We start from the raw sequence: 14157 nt of genomic DNA, 5'->3' as shown, positions 1-14157 counted from the left end.
TCTCTGCCTAAAGAAATTCCTCATCTCTGTTCTAAAAGTGCACCCCTCTATTCTGAGGCTGTGTCCTCTGGTTTTAAAACCCCCCACCACAGGAAACATCCTCTCCGTATCTACTCTATCAAGGCCTTTCACTATTCGATAGAGGCCACCCCTAATTCTTCTGAATTCCAGTGAATATAGGCCCAGAGCCATCAAACTAGCTGATCCCCTAGTGGGCTCAACAATGAGCTGCTCTAAAAAGCCATCTTGTAGGCACTCTAGAAATCTCCCCTCCTGGGATCCAGCACCAACCTGATTTTCCCAATCTACCTGCACCTTGAAATCCCCCTTGACTATTGTAACAGTGCCCTTTTGGCATACATTTTCTATCTCTTGTAATTTGTGGAGCACATTCTCACTACTGTTTGGGGGTTTGTATACAACTCCCACCAGGGTCTTTTTACCCTTGCAGTTTCTTAGCTCTATCCACAATGATTCAACACTTTCTAACCCTATGTCACCTCTTTCTAATGATTTGTTTTCATTTCTTAACAAAAGACAATGCCACTTCCTTCCTGCCTGATCTTTCAATACAATGTGTATCCTTGAACATTAAACTCACAGCTATAATCTTCTTTCAGCTATCATTCAACGATGTCCATAACTGCATACCTGGCAATCTGTAACTGTGCTATATGTTCATCTATCTTATTCCATATACTGTCCACATTGAAAGATAATATCTTCAATCTTGTATTGTCCCTGTTCAATTTTGTCCGCCTTTTACATTGCAACTCATTCTATTGTCTGCAGTTTTGCCCTGTCAACAGTCTCCCCTCACTGCATATTGGCACTGTTTGTAAACCAGCTACAGTACCTTGTCTTCAGCACTATCACTTCGGTTCCCATCCCTCTGCCAAAAATTTAAATCCTCCTGAACAACTCTCGCCAACCTGCCCGCAAGGATATTGGACACCTGCTGGTTCAGATGTAACCCTCCCCCTACTTTTTGTAAAAGTCGTACCTTTCCCAGTAGGAATCCCAATGATCCATAAATCTGAAGCCTTGCCTCTTGCACCAGTTCCTCAGCTACGCATTCACCTACCAAATCATTCTATTCCTGCCTTCGCTGGCATGTGGCACAGGCAACACTCCAGAGATTACTACTCTGGAGGTCTTGTTTCTCAGCTTTGTACCTGGCTGCCTAAAATCTCTCTTCAGAACCTCCTCACCTTGTCCACCTATATCATTGGTGCCAAATGCATCAAGAATTCTGGCTGCTCACCCTTACCTTTGAGAATGCCTTGGACCTGATCCAAGACGTCCCTGATCCTGGCACCAGGGAGGCAACAGAACTTTATCTCTGTTCCTCCGACTAGGGAATCTCTTATCAACACTGAAGTCCTCTTCGCCTCTCTGCTCCTCTGAACCACAGCACCAGACTCAGTGCCAGAGACCTGTTCACTGTGGCTCCCAAGTGTCCTGTGGGGAATATGGCTCATTCTGATTGTCTAAAGCTGCTTTCATCATGATCGGTTAGTTTAGAAACTGCAGCTGCTTTTCCCATTGGGTAGCTACCTAGTGTTCCATTTCAAATATCCTGGGTATACCCTGTGGAAGGTTTTCTTTTTTCCTTTAAGGCAAGCGGTACACATAGCCATTGGGAAGGTATGCTCTGTGCACGCTTTTAACTAAGTACATCTGCTGAATATTTAGCTTTGTAGTGTCTGGGGAACATGACTGTTTGGTTGCACTTTTACTGTTTGTAAATAAATGATTAATATACCTATTGGCAGTCAGTTTTCTGTCTCATTTGCCAGACCCGCGAACCTGATTCAATGTTACACTCCCTGGTAGGTCATCCCTCTCAATGGTATCTAAAGTTGTATGCTTATTATTGAGGGGAACAGTTACAGGTGTACTCTGCACTGGCTGTGTATTTCCCCTCATCTCCGACAATCACCCAGTTACCTGTCTCCTTCAACCTAGGGGTGACTGCCTCCCTGTAGCTCCTGTCTATCAGCTCCTCTTTCTCCCGTATGAGTTGAAGGTCATCGAGCAGCAGCTCCAGTTCCTTAATACATTCTTCAGGAGCTGCAGCTCAGTGTACCTGGTGCAGAGGTGTATATCCGGGAGACTGAAGGTCTCCCAGACTTCCCACCCCCCACACAGAAAACAAAACATTCAGGACTCTCATCATCCAGGACACCTTCTTCTCATTGCTACCATCAGGGAAGTGGTACAGAAGCCTGAAGACATACACTGAACATTTCAGCAATAGCTTCTTCAGATTTCTGAATGCTCCATAAACATTACCTCACTTTTTGTTCTCTTTTTCCACTTATTTAATTTTTTATATTGCTTATTGTAATTATATTGAAAAGTTGGCTTGATTCATCCAACTACTTCTCAAAGTGGTACCTAAATATGAACATCAACAAAATAGTAACTTCCCCATTTCATTGGGACCTCTTCTGGGGCAGGTGGGACCTGTACAAGAGAGACGGGTTACACTTGAACCACAGGGGGACCAATATCCTTTCAGGGAGGTTTGTTAGTGCTATTGGGGAGGCTTTAAACTAGATTTGCAGGGGGATGGGAACCAGAGTGCCAGAGCTGACAGTGCGGCTGGGGTGAAAATAAATGATGTTAAAAGTTCAAGCAAATCCACTGATAGAAAGGTTGTGAGTGGTAGTGAAAATCTTCTGAGGTGTATATATTTCAATGCTAGGAGTATTGCGGGGAAGGCGGATGAGTTGAGGGCGTGGATTGACACGTGGGATTATGACATTATAGCAATTAGTGAAACTTGGCTACAGGAGGGGCAGGACTGGCAGCTTAATATTCCAGGGTTCCGATGTTTCAGATGGGATCGAGGCAGAGGAATGAAAGGTGGGGGAGTAGCATTGCTTGTTAGGGAAAGTATTACAGCAGTGCTCAGGCAGGACAGATTAGAGGGCTTGTCTACTGAGTCCTTATGGGTGGAGCTGAGAAACAGGAAAGGTATGGCCACATTAGTGGGATTGTATTACAGACCACCCAATAGTCAACGAGACTTGGAAGAGCAAATCTGCAGAGAGATAGCAGGCAACTGCAGGAAACATAAGTTGTGGTGGTAGGGGATTTTAACTTTCCATACATTGATTGGGATTCCCATACTGTTAGGGGTCTAGATGGTTTAGAGTTTGTAAAATGTGTTCAGGAAAGTTTTCTAAATCAATATATAGAGGGACCAACTAGAGGGGATGCAATATTGGATCTCCTGTTAGGAAACGAGTTAGGACAAGTGACAGAAGTCTGTGCAGGGGAGCACTTTGGTTCCAATGATCATAACACCATTAGTTTCAATTTGATCATGGACAAGGATAGATCTGGTCCTAGGGTTGAGGTTCTGAATTGGAAGAAGGCCAAATTTGAAGAAATGAGAAAGGATCTAAAAAGTGTGGATTGGGACAGGTTGTTCTCTGGCAAAGATGTGATTGGTAGGTGGGAAGCCTTCAAAGGGGAAATTTTGAGAGTGCAGAGTTTGTATGTTCCTGTCAGGATTAAAGGCAAATTGAATAGGAATAAGGAACCTTGGTTCTCAAGGGATATTGTAACTCTGATAAAGAAGAAGAGGGAGTTGTATGAAATGTATAGGAAACAGGGAGTAAATCAGGTGCTTGAGGAGTACAAGAAGTGCAAGAAAATACTTAAGAAAGTAATCAGGAGGGCTAAAAGAAGACATGAGGTTGCCTTGGCAGTCAAAGTGAAGGATAATCCAAAGAGCTTTTACAGGTATATTAAGAGCAAAAGGATTGTAAGGGATAAAATTGGTCTTCTTGAAGATCAGAGTGGTCGGCTATGTGCGGAACCAATGGAAATGGGGGAGATCTTAAATAGGTTTCTTGCGTCTGTATTTACTAAGGAAGCTGGCATGAAATCTATGGAATTGAGGGAATCAAGTAGTGAGATCATGGAAACTGTACAGATAGAAAAGGAGGAGGTGCTTGCTGTCTTGAGGAAAATTAAAGTGGATAAATCCCCGGGACCTGACAGAGTGTTCCCTCGGACCTTGAAGGAGACTAGTGTTGAAATTGCAGGGGCCCTGGCAGAAATATTTGAAATGTCACTGTCTATGGGTGAGGTGCCGGAGGATTGGAGAGTGGCTCATGTTGTTCCGTTGTTTAAAAAAGGATCGAAAAGTAATCCGGGAAATTATAGGCCGGTGAGTTTAATGTCAGTAGTAGGTAAGTTATTGGAGGGAGTACTAACAGACAGAATCTGCAAGCATTTGGATAGACAGGGACTTATTAGGGAGAGTCAACATGGCTTTGTGCATGGTAGGTCATGTTTGACCAATCTATTGGAGTTTTTCGAGGAGGTTTCCAGGAAAGTGGATGAAGGGAAAGCAGTGGATATTGTCTACATGGATTTCAGTAAGGCCTTTGACAAGGTCCCGCATGGGAGGTTAGTTAGGAAAATTCAGTCGCTAGGTATACATGGAGAGGTGGTAAATTGGATTAGACATTGGCTCAATGGAAGAAGCCAAAGAGTGGTGGTGGAGAATTGCTTCTCTGAGTGGGGGCCTGTGACTAGTGGTGTGCCACAGGGATTAGTGCTGGGTCCATTGTTATTTGTCATCTATATCAATGATCTGGATGATAATGTGGTAAATTGGATCAGCAAATTTGCTGATGATACAAAGATTGGAGGTGTAGTAGACAGTGAGGAAGGTTTTCAGAGCCTGCAGGGGGACTTGGACCAGCTGGAAAAATGGGCAGAAAAATGGCAGATGGAGTTTAATACTGACAAGTGTGAGGTATTGCACGTTGGAAGGACAAACCAAGGTAGAACATAGAGGGTTAATGGTAAGGCACTGAGGAGTGCAGTAGAACAGAGGGATCTGGGAATACAGATACAAAATTCCCTAAAAGTGTCGTCACAGGTAGATAGGGTCGTAAAAAGAGCTTTTGGTACATTGGCCTTTATTAATCAAAGTATTGAGTATAAGAGCTGGAATGTTATGATGAGGTTGTATAAGGCATTGGTGAGGCCGAATCTGGAGTATTGTGTTCAGTTTTGGTCACCAAATTACAGGAAGGATATAAATAAGGTTGAAAGAGTGCAGAGAAGGTTTACAAGGATGTTGCCAGGACTTGGGAAACTCAGTTACAGAGAAAGGTTGAATAGGTTAGGACTTTATTCCCTGGAGCGTAGAAGAATGAGGGGAGATTTGATAGAGATATATAAAATTATGATGGGTATAGATAGAGTGAATGCAAGCAGACTTTTTCCACTGAGGCAAGGGGAGAAAAAACCCAGAGGACATGGGTTAAGGGTGAGGGGGGAAAAGTTTAAAGGGAACATTAGGGGGGGCTTCTTCACACAGAGAGTGGTGGGAGTATGGAATGAGCTGCCAGACGAGGTGGTAAATGCGGGTTCTTTATTAACATTTAAGAATAAATTGGACAGATACATGGATGAGAGGTGTATGGAGGGATATGGTCCGTGTGCAGGTCAGTGGGACTAGGCAGAAAATGGTTCAGCACAGCCAAGAAGGGCCAAAAGGCCTGTTTCTGTGCTGTAGTTTCTATGGTTTCTATGGTTTCATCTGGCAACCGACTAACCAAATTTACTCTTAATATCAAATTCAAAGACGAACAGCTACCCAAAGATCCACACCCAAAGTACTTGGAAGTCACACTAGATCGAACTCTCTCATACAAGATCCACCTTCAAAGTGACTAAAATCCAGAATGGCCATGATCAGGAAGATAGCAGGAACCAAATGGGGTGCTAACCAGCCAGTCCTACAAACATTTAGCCTAGCACAATGTTCCTCAGTCGCAGAATATTGCGCACCCACCTGGGAGAGAAGTGCTCACACAAACATCATCAGTACACAGCTCCAAACGTCTATGAGAATAATCCCAGGAGCCCTAAGACCCACGCCTGTCCAATGGCTCCCAGCAATGAGTGGAACAGCTACCCTGGAGATCCATAGAAGAGTTGCTTCAGCAAGAATTCTGCAAGTGTATCCAAAATATGCCCAACAACATTCCAGTTCATAAACTCATCGAAAATGCTCCTCCACTTCCTGACTCAAATCTCAAAAATCTTTCAACAACTTGAAAAAACCTTGATTCCTATGACGAACACACTGAAAGATGCCAACACTGGCACAACAACGTGACCACCAGCGGCGACCTGATCCACAACTCCACTTGGGCTTTACTGCAGCTAACATAAAAAAAACTAGACAGCTGCCAATAAACTCAGAAGTCGACATGCCAAAACAGTGCAAAACCCAGTGTGCCCCGGTGGTGCCCCAACTCAAGACTTCCTCCACCTGGTCCAAATGTGCCCTCTCACTAAGATCAGATGCGGCCACGAGCTGGAGCAGTGGCTTGACAAAAGTGTTAAGAGAAAAACACCTGCCATATGAAACAACATAGTAATTATATATTGTATTGCACTGTACTGCTGCTGGAAAACAACAAATTTCATGGCAAGTGGAAGTGATAATAAACTTGATTCTTAAATTTATAAAATGAAAATAAATGATTTAAAAAACCTAGCCCCTCTTGACAACTAGAAACCACAGTGAAATGACTGCTGCCTCCCATTCATATATGGGGTGATAGAAAATGCTGGAGGATCCAAGTAAAAAGGACTCCACATGGAACCTAGTAATGGAACTACGTGACAGATGCATTAATGTCATTCAAATTTCAAGTTCAAGGTTCAAAGTACATATATGTGACCATATACAACCCTGAGATTCATTTTCTTCATTAAATCCAAGAAACGTAACAGAATCAGTGAAGGACCTCACCCAACATGATTGGCAAACAAACTGTGCAAATACAAATGGAAATAATAATAATAAATAAATAAGCAATAAATATCAAGAACATGAGATAAAGAGTCCTTGAACTTGAGTCCATAGGTTGTGGGAATAGTTCGGTGATGGGGCAAGTGAAATTATCCCCTTTGGCTCAAGAGCCTGTTGGTTGAGGAGTAATAACTGTTCCTGAACCTGTTGGTGTGAGTCTTGAGGCTCTTGTAACTTCTTCCCAATGGCAGCAGCATGAAGAGAGCATGATTTGGGTGGCAGGGGCCCTTGACAATGGATGTCGCTTTCCTGCAACAGAGCTCCATGTAGATGTGTTCAATGGTGGGGAGGGCTTTACCTGTGATGGACTGGACCGTATCCACTTCTTTTATAGGATGAGAAATTCTGCAGATGCTAGAAATCCAAAGCAACACACGCAAAATGCTGGAGGAACAGCATGTCAGGCAGCATCTATGGAAAAGAGCAAACCAGTCGACGTTTTGGGCAGAGGTATTTTTTCGGGACTGGAAAGGAAGGGAGAAGATGCCTGAGTAAAAAGGTGGGAGGAAGGAAAAGAGAGTAGTTGGAAGCCAGGTGGATGGGAAAGGTCAAGGGCAGAAAAAGAAAGAATCTGATTGGAGAGGAGAGTGGACAATAGGAGAAAGGGAAGGAGGAGGGGACACAGAGAAGTATTAGGCAGGTGAGAATAAGTGAAAGTTCAGAGTGGGGAACAGAGAAAGTTGGGGGGGGAAGGAAATCTGTTCAGTAAAAGGAGAAATCGATATTCATGCCATCAGCTTGGAGGGTACACAGAAGAATATAAGGTTTTGTTCCTCCACCCTGAGGCTGGCCCCATCTTGGCACAAGAGGAGGCCATTGATCAACACATGGATTTATGGTCTTATGAATACATCGGAATGGAAATGGGAATTGGAATTAAAATGTCTGGCTACCAGTAAGTCATGTTTGTGGCGGACGGTGCAGAAGTGGTCGACGAAGTGGTCCCCCAATTTACGATGGGTCTCATCAAAGTAGAGAAGGCTGCACTGGGAGCACTAGATACAACAGACAGATTCCAGCAGATTCGCAGGTGAAGTCTTGCCTCACCTGGAAGGACTGTTTGGGGCCCTGAATGGAGGTGAGGGAGGAGGTGTATGGGCAGGTGTGGCACTTTGGCTGCTTGCAGGGAGAAGTGCCAGGAGGGAGATTTGTTGAAAGGGAAGAGTGGACAAGGGAGTCATGGAGGGAACAATCACTGTAGAAAACAGTGGTGGGGGGGGTAGGGTAAGGACAAGAGGAACTCTATCGCTATTAAGGCAGCAGGAAGAAGGGTGAGCGTGTTTGTTTGGGAAATGGAGGAGATGCAGATGAGGGCAGCATCAATAATGGAGGGAGGGAAACCCCGTTCTTCAAAGGAGGAGGACGACATCTCTGATGTCCTGGAATGGAAAACTATGTCCTGGGATCAGATGTAATGGAAGCAAAGAAACTGAGAAAAGCATTTTTTTTCCAGGAGATGGATGGGAAGAGATATGGTCGAGATAACCATGGGGAGTTGGTAGGTTTATATAAGACATTGGTTGACAGTTTGTCTCCAGAGATGGAGACAGAGAGATCAAGAAAGGGGAGGGAGTTGCCAGTGATGGACCAAGTGAACTTAACGGTAGGGTGGAAGTTAGAGACAAAATTGATAAAATTGCCAAAGTCAGTGTGGGTGCATGAAGCAGCGCCAGTGCAGTCGTCAATGTAGCGGAGGAAGAGTTGGGGAGTATAACTGGGGAAGGCTTTGAACATAGAATGTTCTACATAGCTGACAAAGAGGCAGGCATGGCTAGGGTCCATATGAGTGCCCATGGTTACCCTCAGGTTTGGGGAAAGTGGGAGGAGCCGAAGGAAGAATTGTTCTGGGTGAGGGGAGTTCTACCAGCCGGAGGGTGGTGGTGATGGGGGGGGGGGGCGGGGGGGAGAGGGGGATTGGTTGGTTCTTTTGTCACGATAAAAAGAGGAGGGCTTTGAGGCCTTCCTGATGGGGGATAGAAGTTTATAGGGACTGAATATCCATGTTGACGATGAGGTAGTCAGGGCCAGGGAATCAAAAGTTAGCGAGGAGATTGAGGGCATGAGAAGTGTCGCAGATGTAGGTGGGAAGGGACTGAACCAAGGGTGATAGAATGGGTTCAAGGTATGAGGACAGTGGCGCAGGACCAGGTAAAGACAAAAGGCTTAACTGGATGGTTTAGTTTGGAATCTTGGGTAGGAGATAGGTAAAAGCGAGCGGTGCAGGGTAAGGGAACTATGAGTTTGGTGGCAGTGGTTGAGAGTCCTCCAGAGTGGATGAGGTCAGTGATGGTTATTTTATAGGATATTCCATTCAGGGGTATTGGTGTTTCCATACCAGACACCTGGATGCAACCACCACACACCTGTACAAGTTCGTTAAGGTTTTAAATGTCATGCCGAATCTTCACGAAAAACCTTCGCCAGATTTTCAATCTCCCTCCTACATGCTGATTAGTCACCACCTGTGATTCAGCCAACATCAGTGGTGTTGTCAGCAAACTTAAATATGGCACTGGAGCTGTGCTTAGTCTCACAGTCATAAGTAGAAAGGAGTAGATCGATAGGATAGGCACACAGCCTTGTGGTGCACCTGTGCTGATGGAGATTGTGGAGGAAATGTTGTTGCCAGTCTGAAACTGACGGGGGTCTGCAAGTGAGGAAATCAAGATCCAATTGCACAAGGAGGTATTGAGGCAAGGTGTTAAGCCAGAGTGATCTGGTTAATTGCTACAAAGTGATATTACATGCACACTACTAAACTGAAAACTGGGACTTGGCACTAAGATTCCTCTTAGTGAAAAAACTGAAATATCCACCGGCAAGGGTTTTTATTTCTTTACAAAGGGACCTGCAGAACCTAAGGTGAACACAATTAAAAGAATAAAGCAGAAAAGGAACACAATAAAGCCAGTCTTAGAGGAATACAGAGCTTCAGGGTAAGGAAAGAAGAAACATTTAAATGTTGAAAAAACCAAAAACTGAATCAACAGGGCTAGGTGATCAATGTAGATCACCAAATATAGGATGAGGAGTGCTTAACTTAGGAGTAAAGTGGAGGGCGGAAGACCAGGTAGAAGTTGAATTATCGGATAACAAATGCATGGATCAAGAATTCCAAGACAGACAGGGAAAGTAGGAAAAGGATTGCATTATAAAGACTCTAGTTCAACTGCAGACAATGGCTAGAAAGCGAGAACCTGTAGTATGCTGGACATGAAGAATATGGCTTCAGTCCTCCAAGAGTTAAATGAAGATCACCAACGTCAGACGTCTAACGCAGCAACAATAATTGAAATGAAAGGGGCAGATCCTAACCCATCATTAAACACATGAGAGCTGACACCATGTTCCCAGGTATTACTGTAACAAAGCAGAAGGAAAGGGATGCATCAAGGCTAGAGGCTAATGGACTTCAGCGGTGTCCATCAACTGTCACTGTATAATTCGAAAGAAGAGTTTGCTGTTCAACATCTATTCCTCAGCTGAAACCGCATCAGCAAATTAACTTTTTATATCTAACTGTGGATACACCATACGTAATCTGTCTACACCACCTTGACAATTAATTTTGCTGTATTTAAGATTCGGAAGTGTTATATAATGTATTCTATCTTATATTTATATCCTATGTGAGAATAAACAGATCATTCAGTGTGTTATGGGTTTACATAAGAACATAAGAAATAGGAGCAGGAGTAGGCTACCTGGCCTGTCCAGCCTGCTCCGCCATTCAATAAGATCATGGCTGGGTTGGCCATGGACTCATCTCCACCTACCTGCCTTTTCCTCATAACCCTTAATTCCCCTACTATGCAAAAACAGAAATCTCAGTAGATACATAATTAATGATTATTACTTACAATGTACGAACATATCTACTGATGGAGATACTTTTGTTGCATTTCTGTCCAGGTCTTCAAAGTAAGTCACCTGGCAGCGAAAAGATATTCTTCCTTCATTTCTTGATGGTGTGTACTCCAGGATAGATGTTAAATTGTACAAGTGTTTACTATTAACAACACTGGAATTGACAATCCTTACACCTAGAAAAGATGTTAAAAGTTGATCAGTAACTGTTTTTAATAGGGTTATTTTATTAAATCTTACTTAATTTTTCTTTTATTATCATTAGAAAACAGATCAAGCCCTGCTAGCGGGCCCATTCTTGGAAGCATCCTTTATTAAGTCAATCATTCTGGACTGAGGATCCACAACAAAATGTCTTTCATGGCTGACAAAACATCTAAGGCAGACTTGAGTAGGTGCAGATAAAAAGCAAAAGCAGAAAAATAAATCTCCTAAGATGTTAAAGGACAGCTTAAAGAACTGAACTTGATGGGGGAGGAAATGGCAACAGTGATTTACAAGTGGGTCGGGCGGGGGAGGGAGTCGGGTGCTTTTGGCGCTGGTTCATTGTGAGAGAAATCAGTCAGTTGATTATCACTTTCTAGTGATGTTTGATGGATGTAGAGAGGGATCAGCTCTAACTAGAATGTATTTTGCACTCAAACAACTTGCAAACACCTGCTATTAGGCTACACTGAATGCAATGGTCAGAGAAAAACTGCATTGTTTAGAGCCAACAAGAAGTGTTCAGTGCTGAAGCTGCTCAATATTTAAACTGTAATTCTGAAATCTATATTTGTACCTGGGCTGTTGCTGTCCAGATCCTGAGAATTGTATTGCCAGGAAATCTTGCCAGGAGGGTAGATATTTTTCACAACACACACACCAACCTGAATGAAAGGGAACAGGGAAATATTACAATTACATTATGGACCAACTTCAGCAACATTTTATCTTTTGTGTTATTGTTAACCATCAGTTGTTTATCAGAAAAGCAATCTATAAGGAATCCTGTAGAAATACGTATCAGTGCTCCTTGATAATACCAGACTTGTGTAATCCAATACAGGAAATTGGCAGTTAATGTTGAAGCTTAGGAGATAATAGGCTGGAAATGTACAATTCCCTGTTTGATATCCTGGCAGGTTCTAAGAGCACAGTCGAAACAACTAAGGCAACCCATTAAATGGAAGTTACGTGTCAGCTTCATACTTCTATTTTTTAAACATTAACTCAAAATATGTCTGAAGCACAAAAAGATTGCTGTTTTTTTTCATCTTATCAGAGTATAAAATGCATTGAAAACTTCTACAAACATAGAACTAATTTATTCATAAAATGCTATTAACTCTTCAATTAGCAAAAATGAACACAGTAGATATCAGACTGCTGAAAACTGTTGCTGGAAAGGTAGTAATGGGGGACAAACGTATTAAGTATGGGAGAGACTGAAAATTCAAGAGTGTCTGGAGGCAGAAGTGAGTGTAGTTGCTATTACTAAGAAGTTGCTTGGGAAGTTGAAGCAAAATAAATCACCTGGACTGAATGGACTACACCCCAGGGTTCTGAAAAAAGTAGGTGAAGAGAATTTGTACGCATTAGTAATGATCTTTCAAGATTCATTCTGGAATGGTTCCAGAGAACTGGATAATCGCAAATGTCAATCCACTCTTTAAGAAGGGAGGGACGCTGAAGAAAGGAAACTATAGGCCAGTTAGCCTGACTTCAGTGGTTGGGAAGATGTTGGAGTCTATTATTAAAGATGAGGTTTCACAATATGTGGAAGCACATTAGAAAATAGGCCAAAGTCAGCATGGTTTCCTTAAGGCGAAATCTTGTCTCACAAATCTGTTGGAATTCTTTGAGGAACTAACAAGCAAGGTAGACAAATGAGAGTCAGTGGATGTTGTTCACTTGGATTTTCAGAAGACTTTTGACAAGGTGTCACACATGAGGCTGTTTAACAAGATAAGGACCTTTGGTATTACAGGAAAGGTATTAACATGGGTAGAAGATTGGCTGACTGGCAGGAGGTAAAGCGTGGGAATAAAGGGGGACTTCTGTTTGGCTGTTGGTGACTAGTGGCATTCCACAGGGGTCAGTGTTGGGACCAATTCTTTTCACATTCTGTGTCAACGATTTGAATGATGGAATTGATGGCTTTGTGGCCAAGGTTACAGATGAGACAAATATGGGTGGAGGGGCAGGTAGTGTTGAGGAAGCAAGGAGTCTACAGAAGGTCTTCGACAGATTAGAAGAAAGGGTAAAGATGTGGCAGATGGAATATAGTGTTAGTGTATAGTGAAGGATAAAAACATAGACTATTTTCCAAACTGAGAGAGAATTCAGAAATCAAGAGGTGCAAAGTGACTTGGGAGTTCTTGTGCAAGATAAATCTCCTGGACCTGATGGAATGCAACCTCGGGTTCTGAAGGAAGTAGCTGGAGAGATTGTGGAGGCATTAACAATGATCTTTCAAGAAACAATAGATCCTGGCATTGTACTGGATGACAGGAAAATTGCAAATATTACTCTGCTATTTAAGAAAGGTGGGAGGCAGCAGAAAGGAAATTATAAACCTGATAGTCTGATATTAGTGGTTGGGAAGTTGTTGGAATCGATTGTTAGGGATGAGATTACGGAGTACCTGGAGGCACTTGACAAGATAGGCCAAAGCCAGCATGGTTTCCTGAAAGGAAAATCCTGCCTGACTACTGCAATTTTTTGAGGAAATTACAAGCAGGGTAGACAAAGGAGATGCAGTAGATGTGGAGTACTTGGATTTTCAGAAGACCTTTGACAAGGTGCTGCACATGAGGCTGCTTAGCCAGATCAGAGCCAATGGAATTGCAGGGGAGTTACTAGCATGGGTGGGGCATTGGCTGATCGGCAGAAAACAGAGACTGGGAATAAAGGGATCCTATTCTGGCTGACTGCCGGTTACCAGTGGAGTTTCACAGGAGTTGGTGTTGGAACCACTGCTTTTTACAATGTATGTGAATGATTTAGACTATGGGATTAATGGACTTGTGGCTAAATTTGCCGATGATACAAAGATAGGTAGAGGAGCGGGTAGTGTTGAGGAAACAGACAGCCTGCAGAGAGACTTAGATAGTTTAGGGGAATGGACAAAGAAGTGGTAAATGAAATACAATGTTGGAAAGTGTACGGTCATGCACTTTGGTGGAAGAAAAAAATAGACAGACTATTATTTAGATGGGGAGAGAATTCAAAATGTGGAGATGCAAAGGGACTTGGGAGTCCTTGTGCAGGATACTCTAAAGGTTAACCTCCAGGTTGAGTCGGTTGTGAAGAAGGCAAATGTAATGTTGGCATTCATTTCTAGAGGTATAGAATATAAGAGCAGGGATGTGATGTTGAGGCTCTACAAGATACTTGTGAGACCACACTTGGAGTATTGTGAGCAGTTTTGGGCTCCTTATTTTGGAAAGGAT

At 43.0% G+C, this 14157-nt stretch overlaps 1 protein-coding gene across 1 annotated transcript in view; it reads right to left on the bottom strand.

Annotated features, from left to right (window-relative positions):
• alcama (activated leukocyte cell adhesion molecule a) overlaps nucleotides 1–14157 on the bottom strand; it is a 359230-nt gene that overhangs the window by 28812 nt on the left and 316261 nt on the right. Inside the window, exons 5-6 of the mRNA XM_072260226.1 lie at nucleotides 11505–11592; nucleotides 10717–10899 (exon numbers count right to left, since the gene is read on the bottom strand). Coding sequence (XP_072116327.1) covers nucleotides 10717–10899; nucleotides 11505–11592 — 271 coding nt within the window. The remainder of the gene's footprint in view (nucleotides 1–10716; nucleotides 10900–11504; nucleotides 11593–14157) is intronic.

This window comes from Mobula birostris, chromosome 6, assembly GCF_030028105.1.
Source record: "Mobula birostris isolate sMobBir1 chromosome 6, sMobBir1.hap1, whole genome shotgun sequence".
Taxonomy (NCBI): domain Eukaryota; kingdom Metazoa; phylum Chordata; class Chondrichthyes; order Myliobatiformes; family Myliobatidae; genus Mobula; species Mobula birostris.
This window is presented reverse-complemented; position numbering and strand designations above follow the sequence as displayed.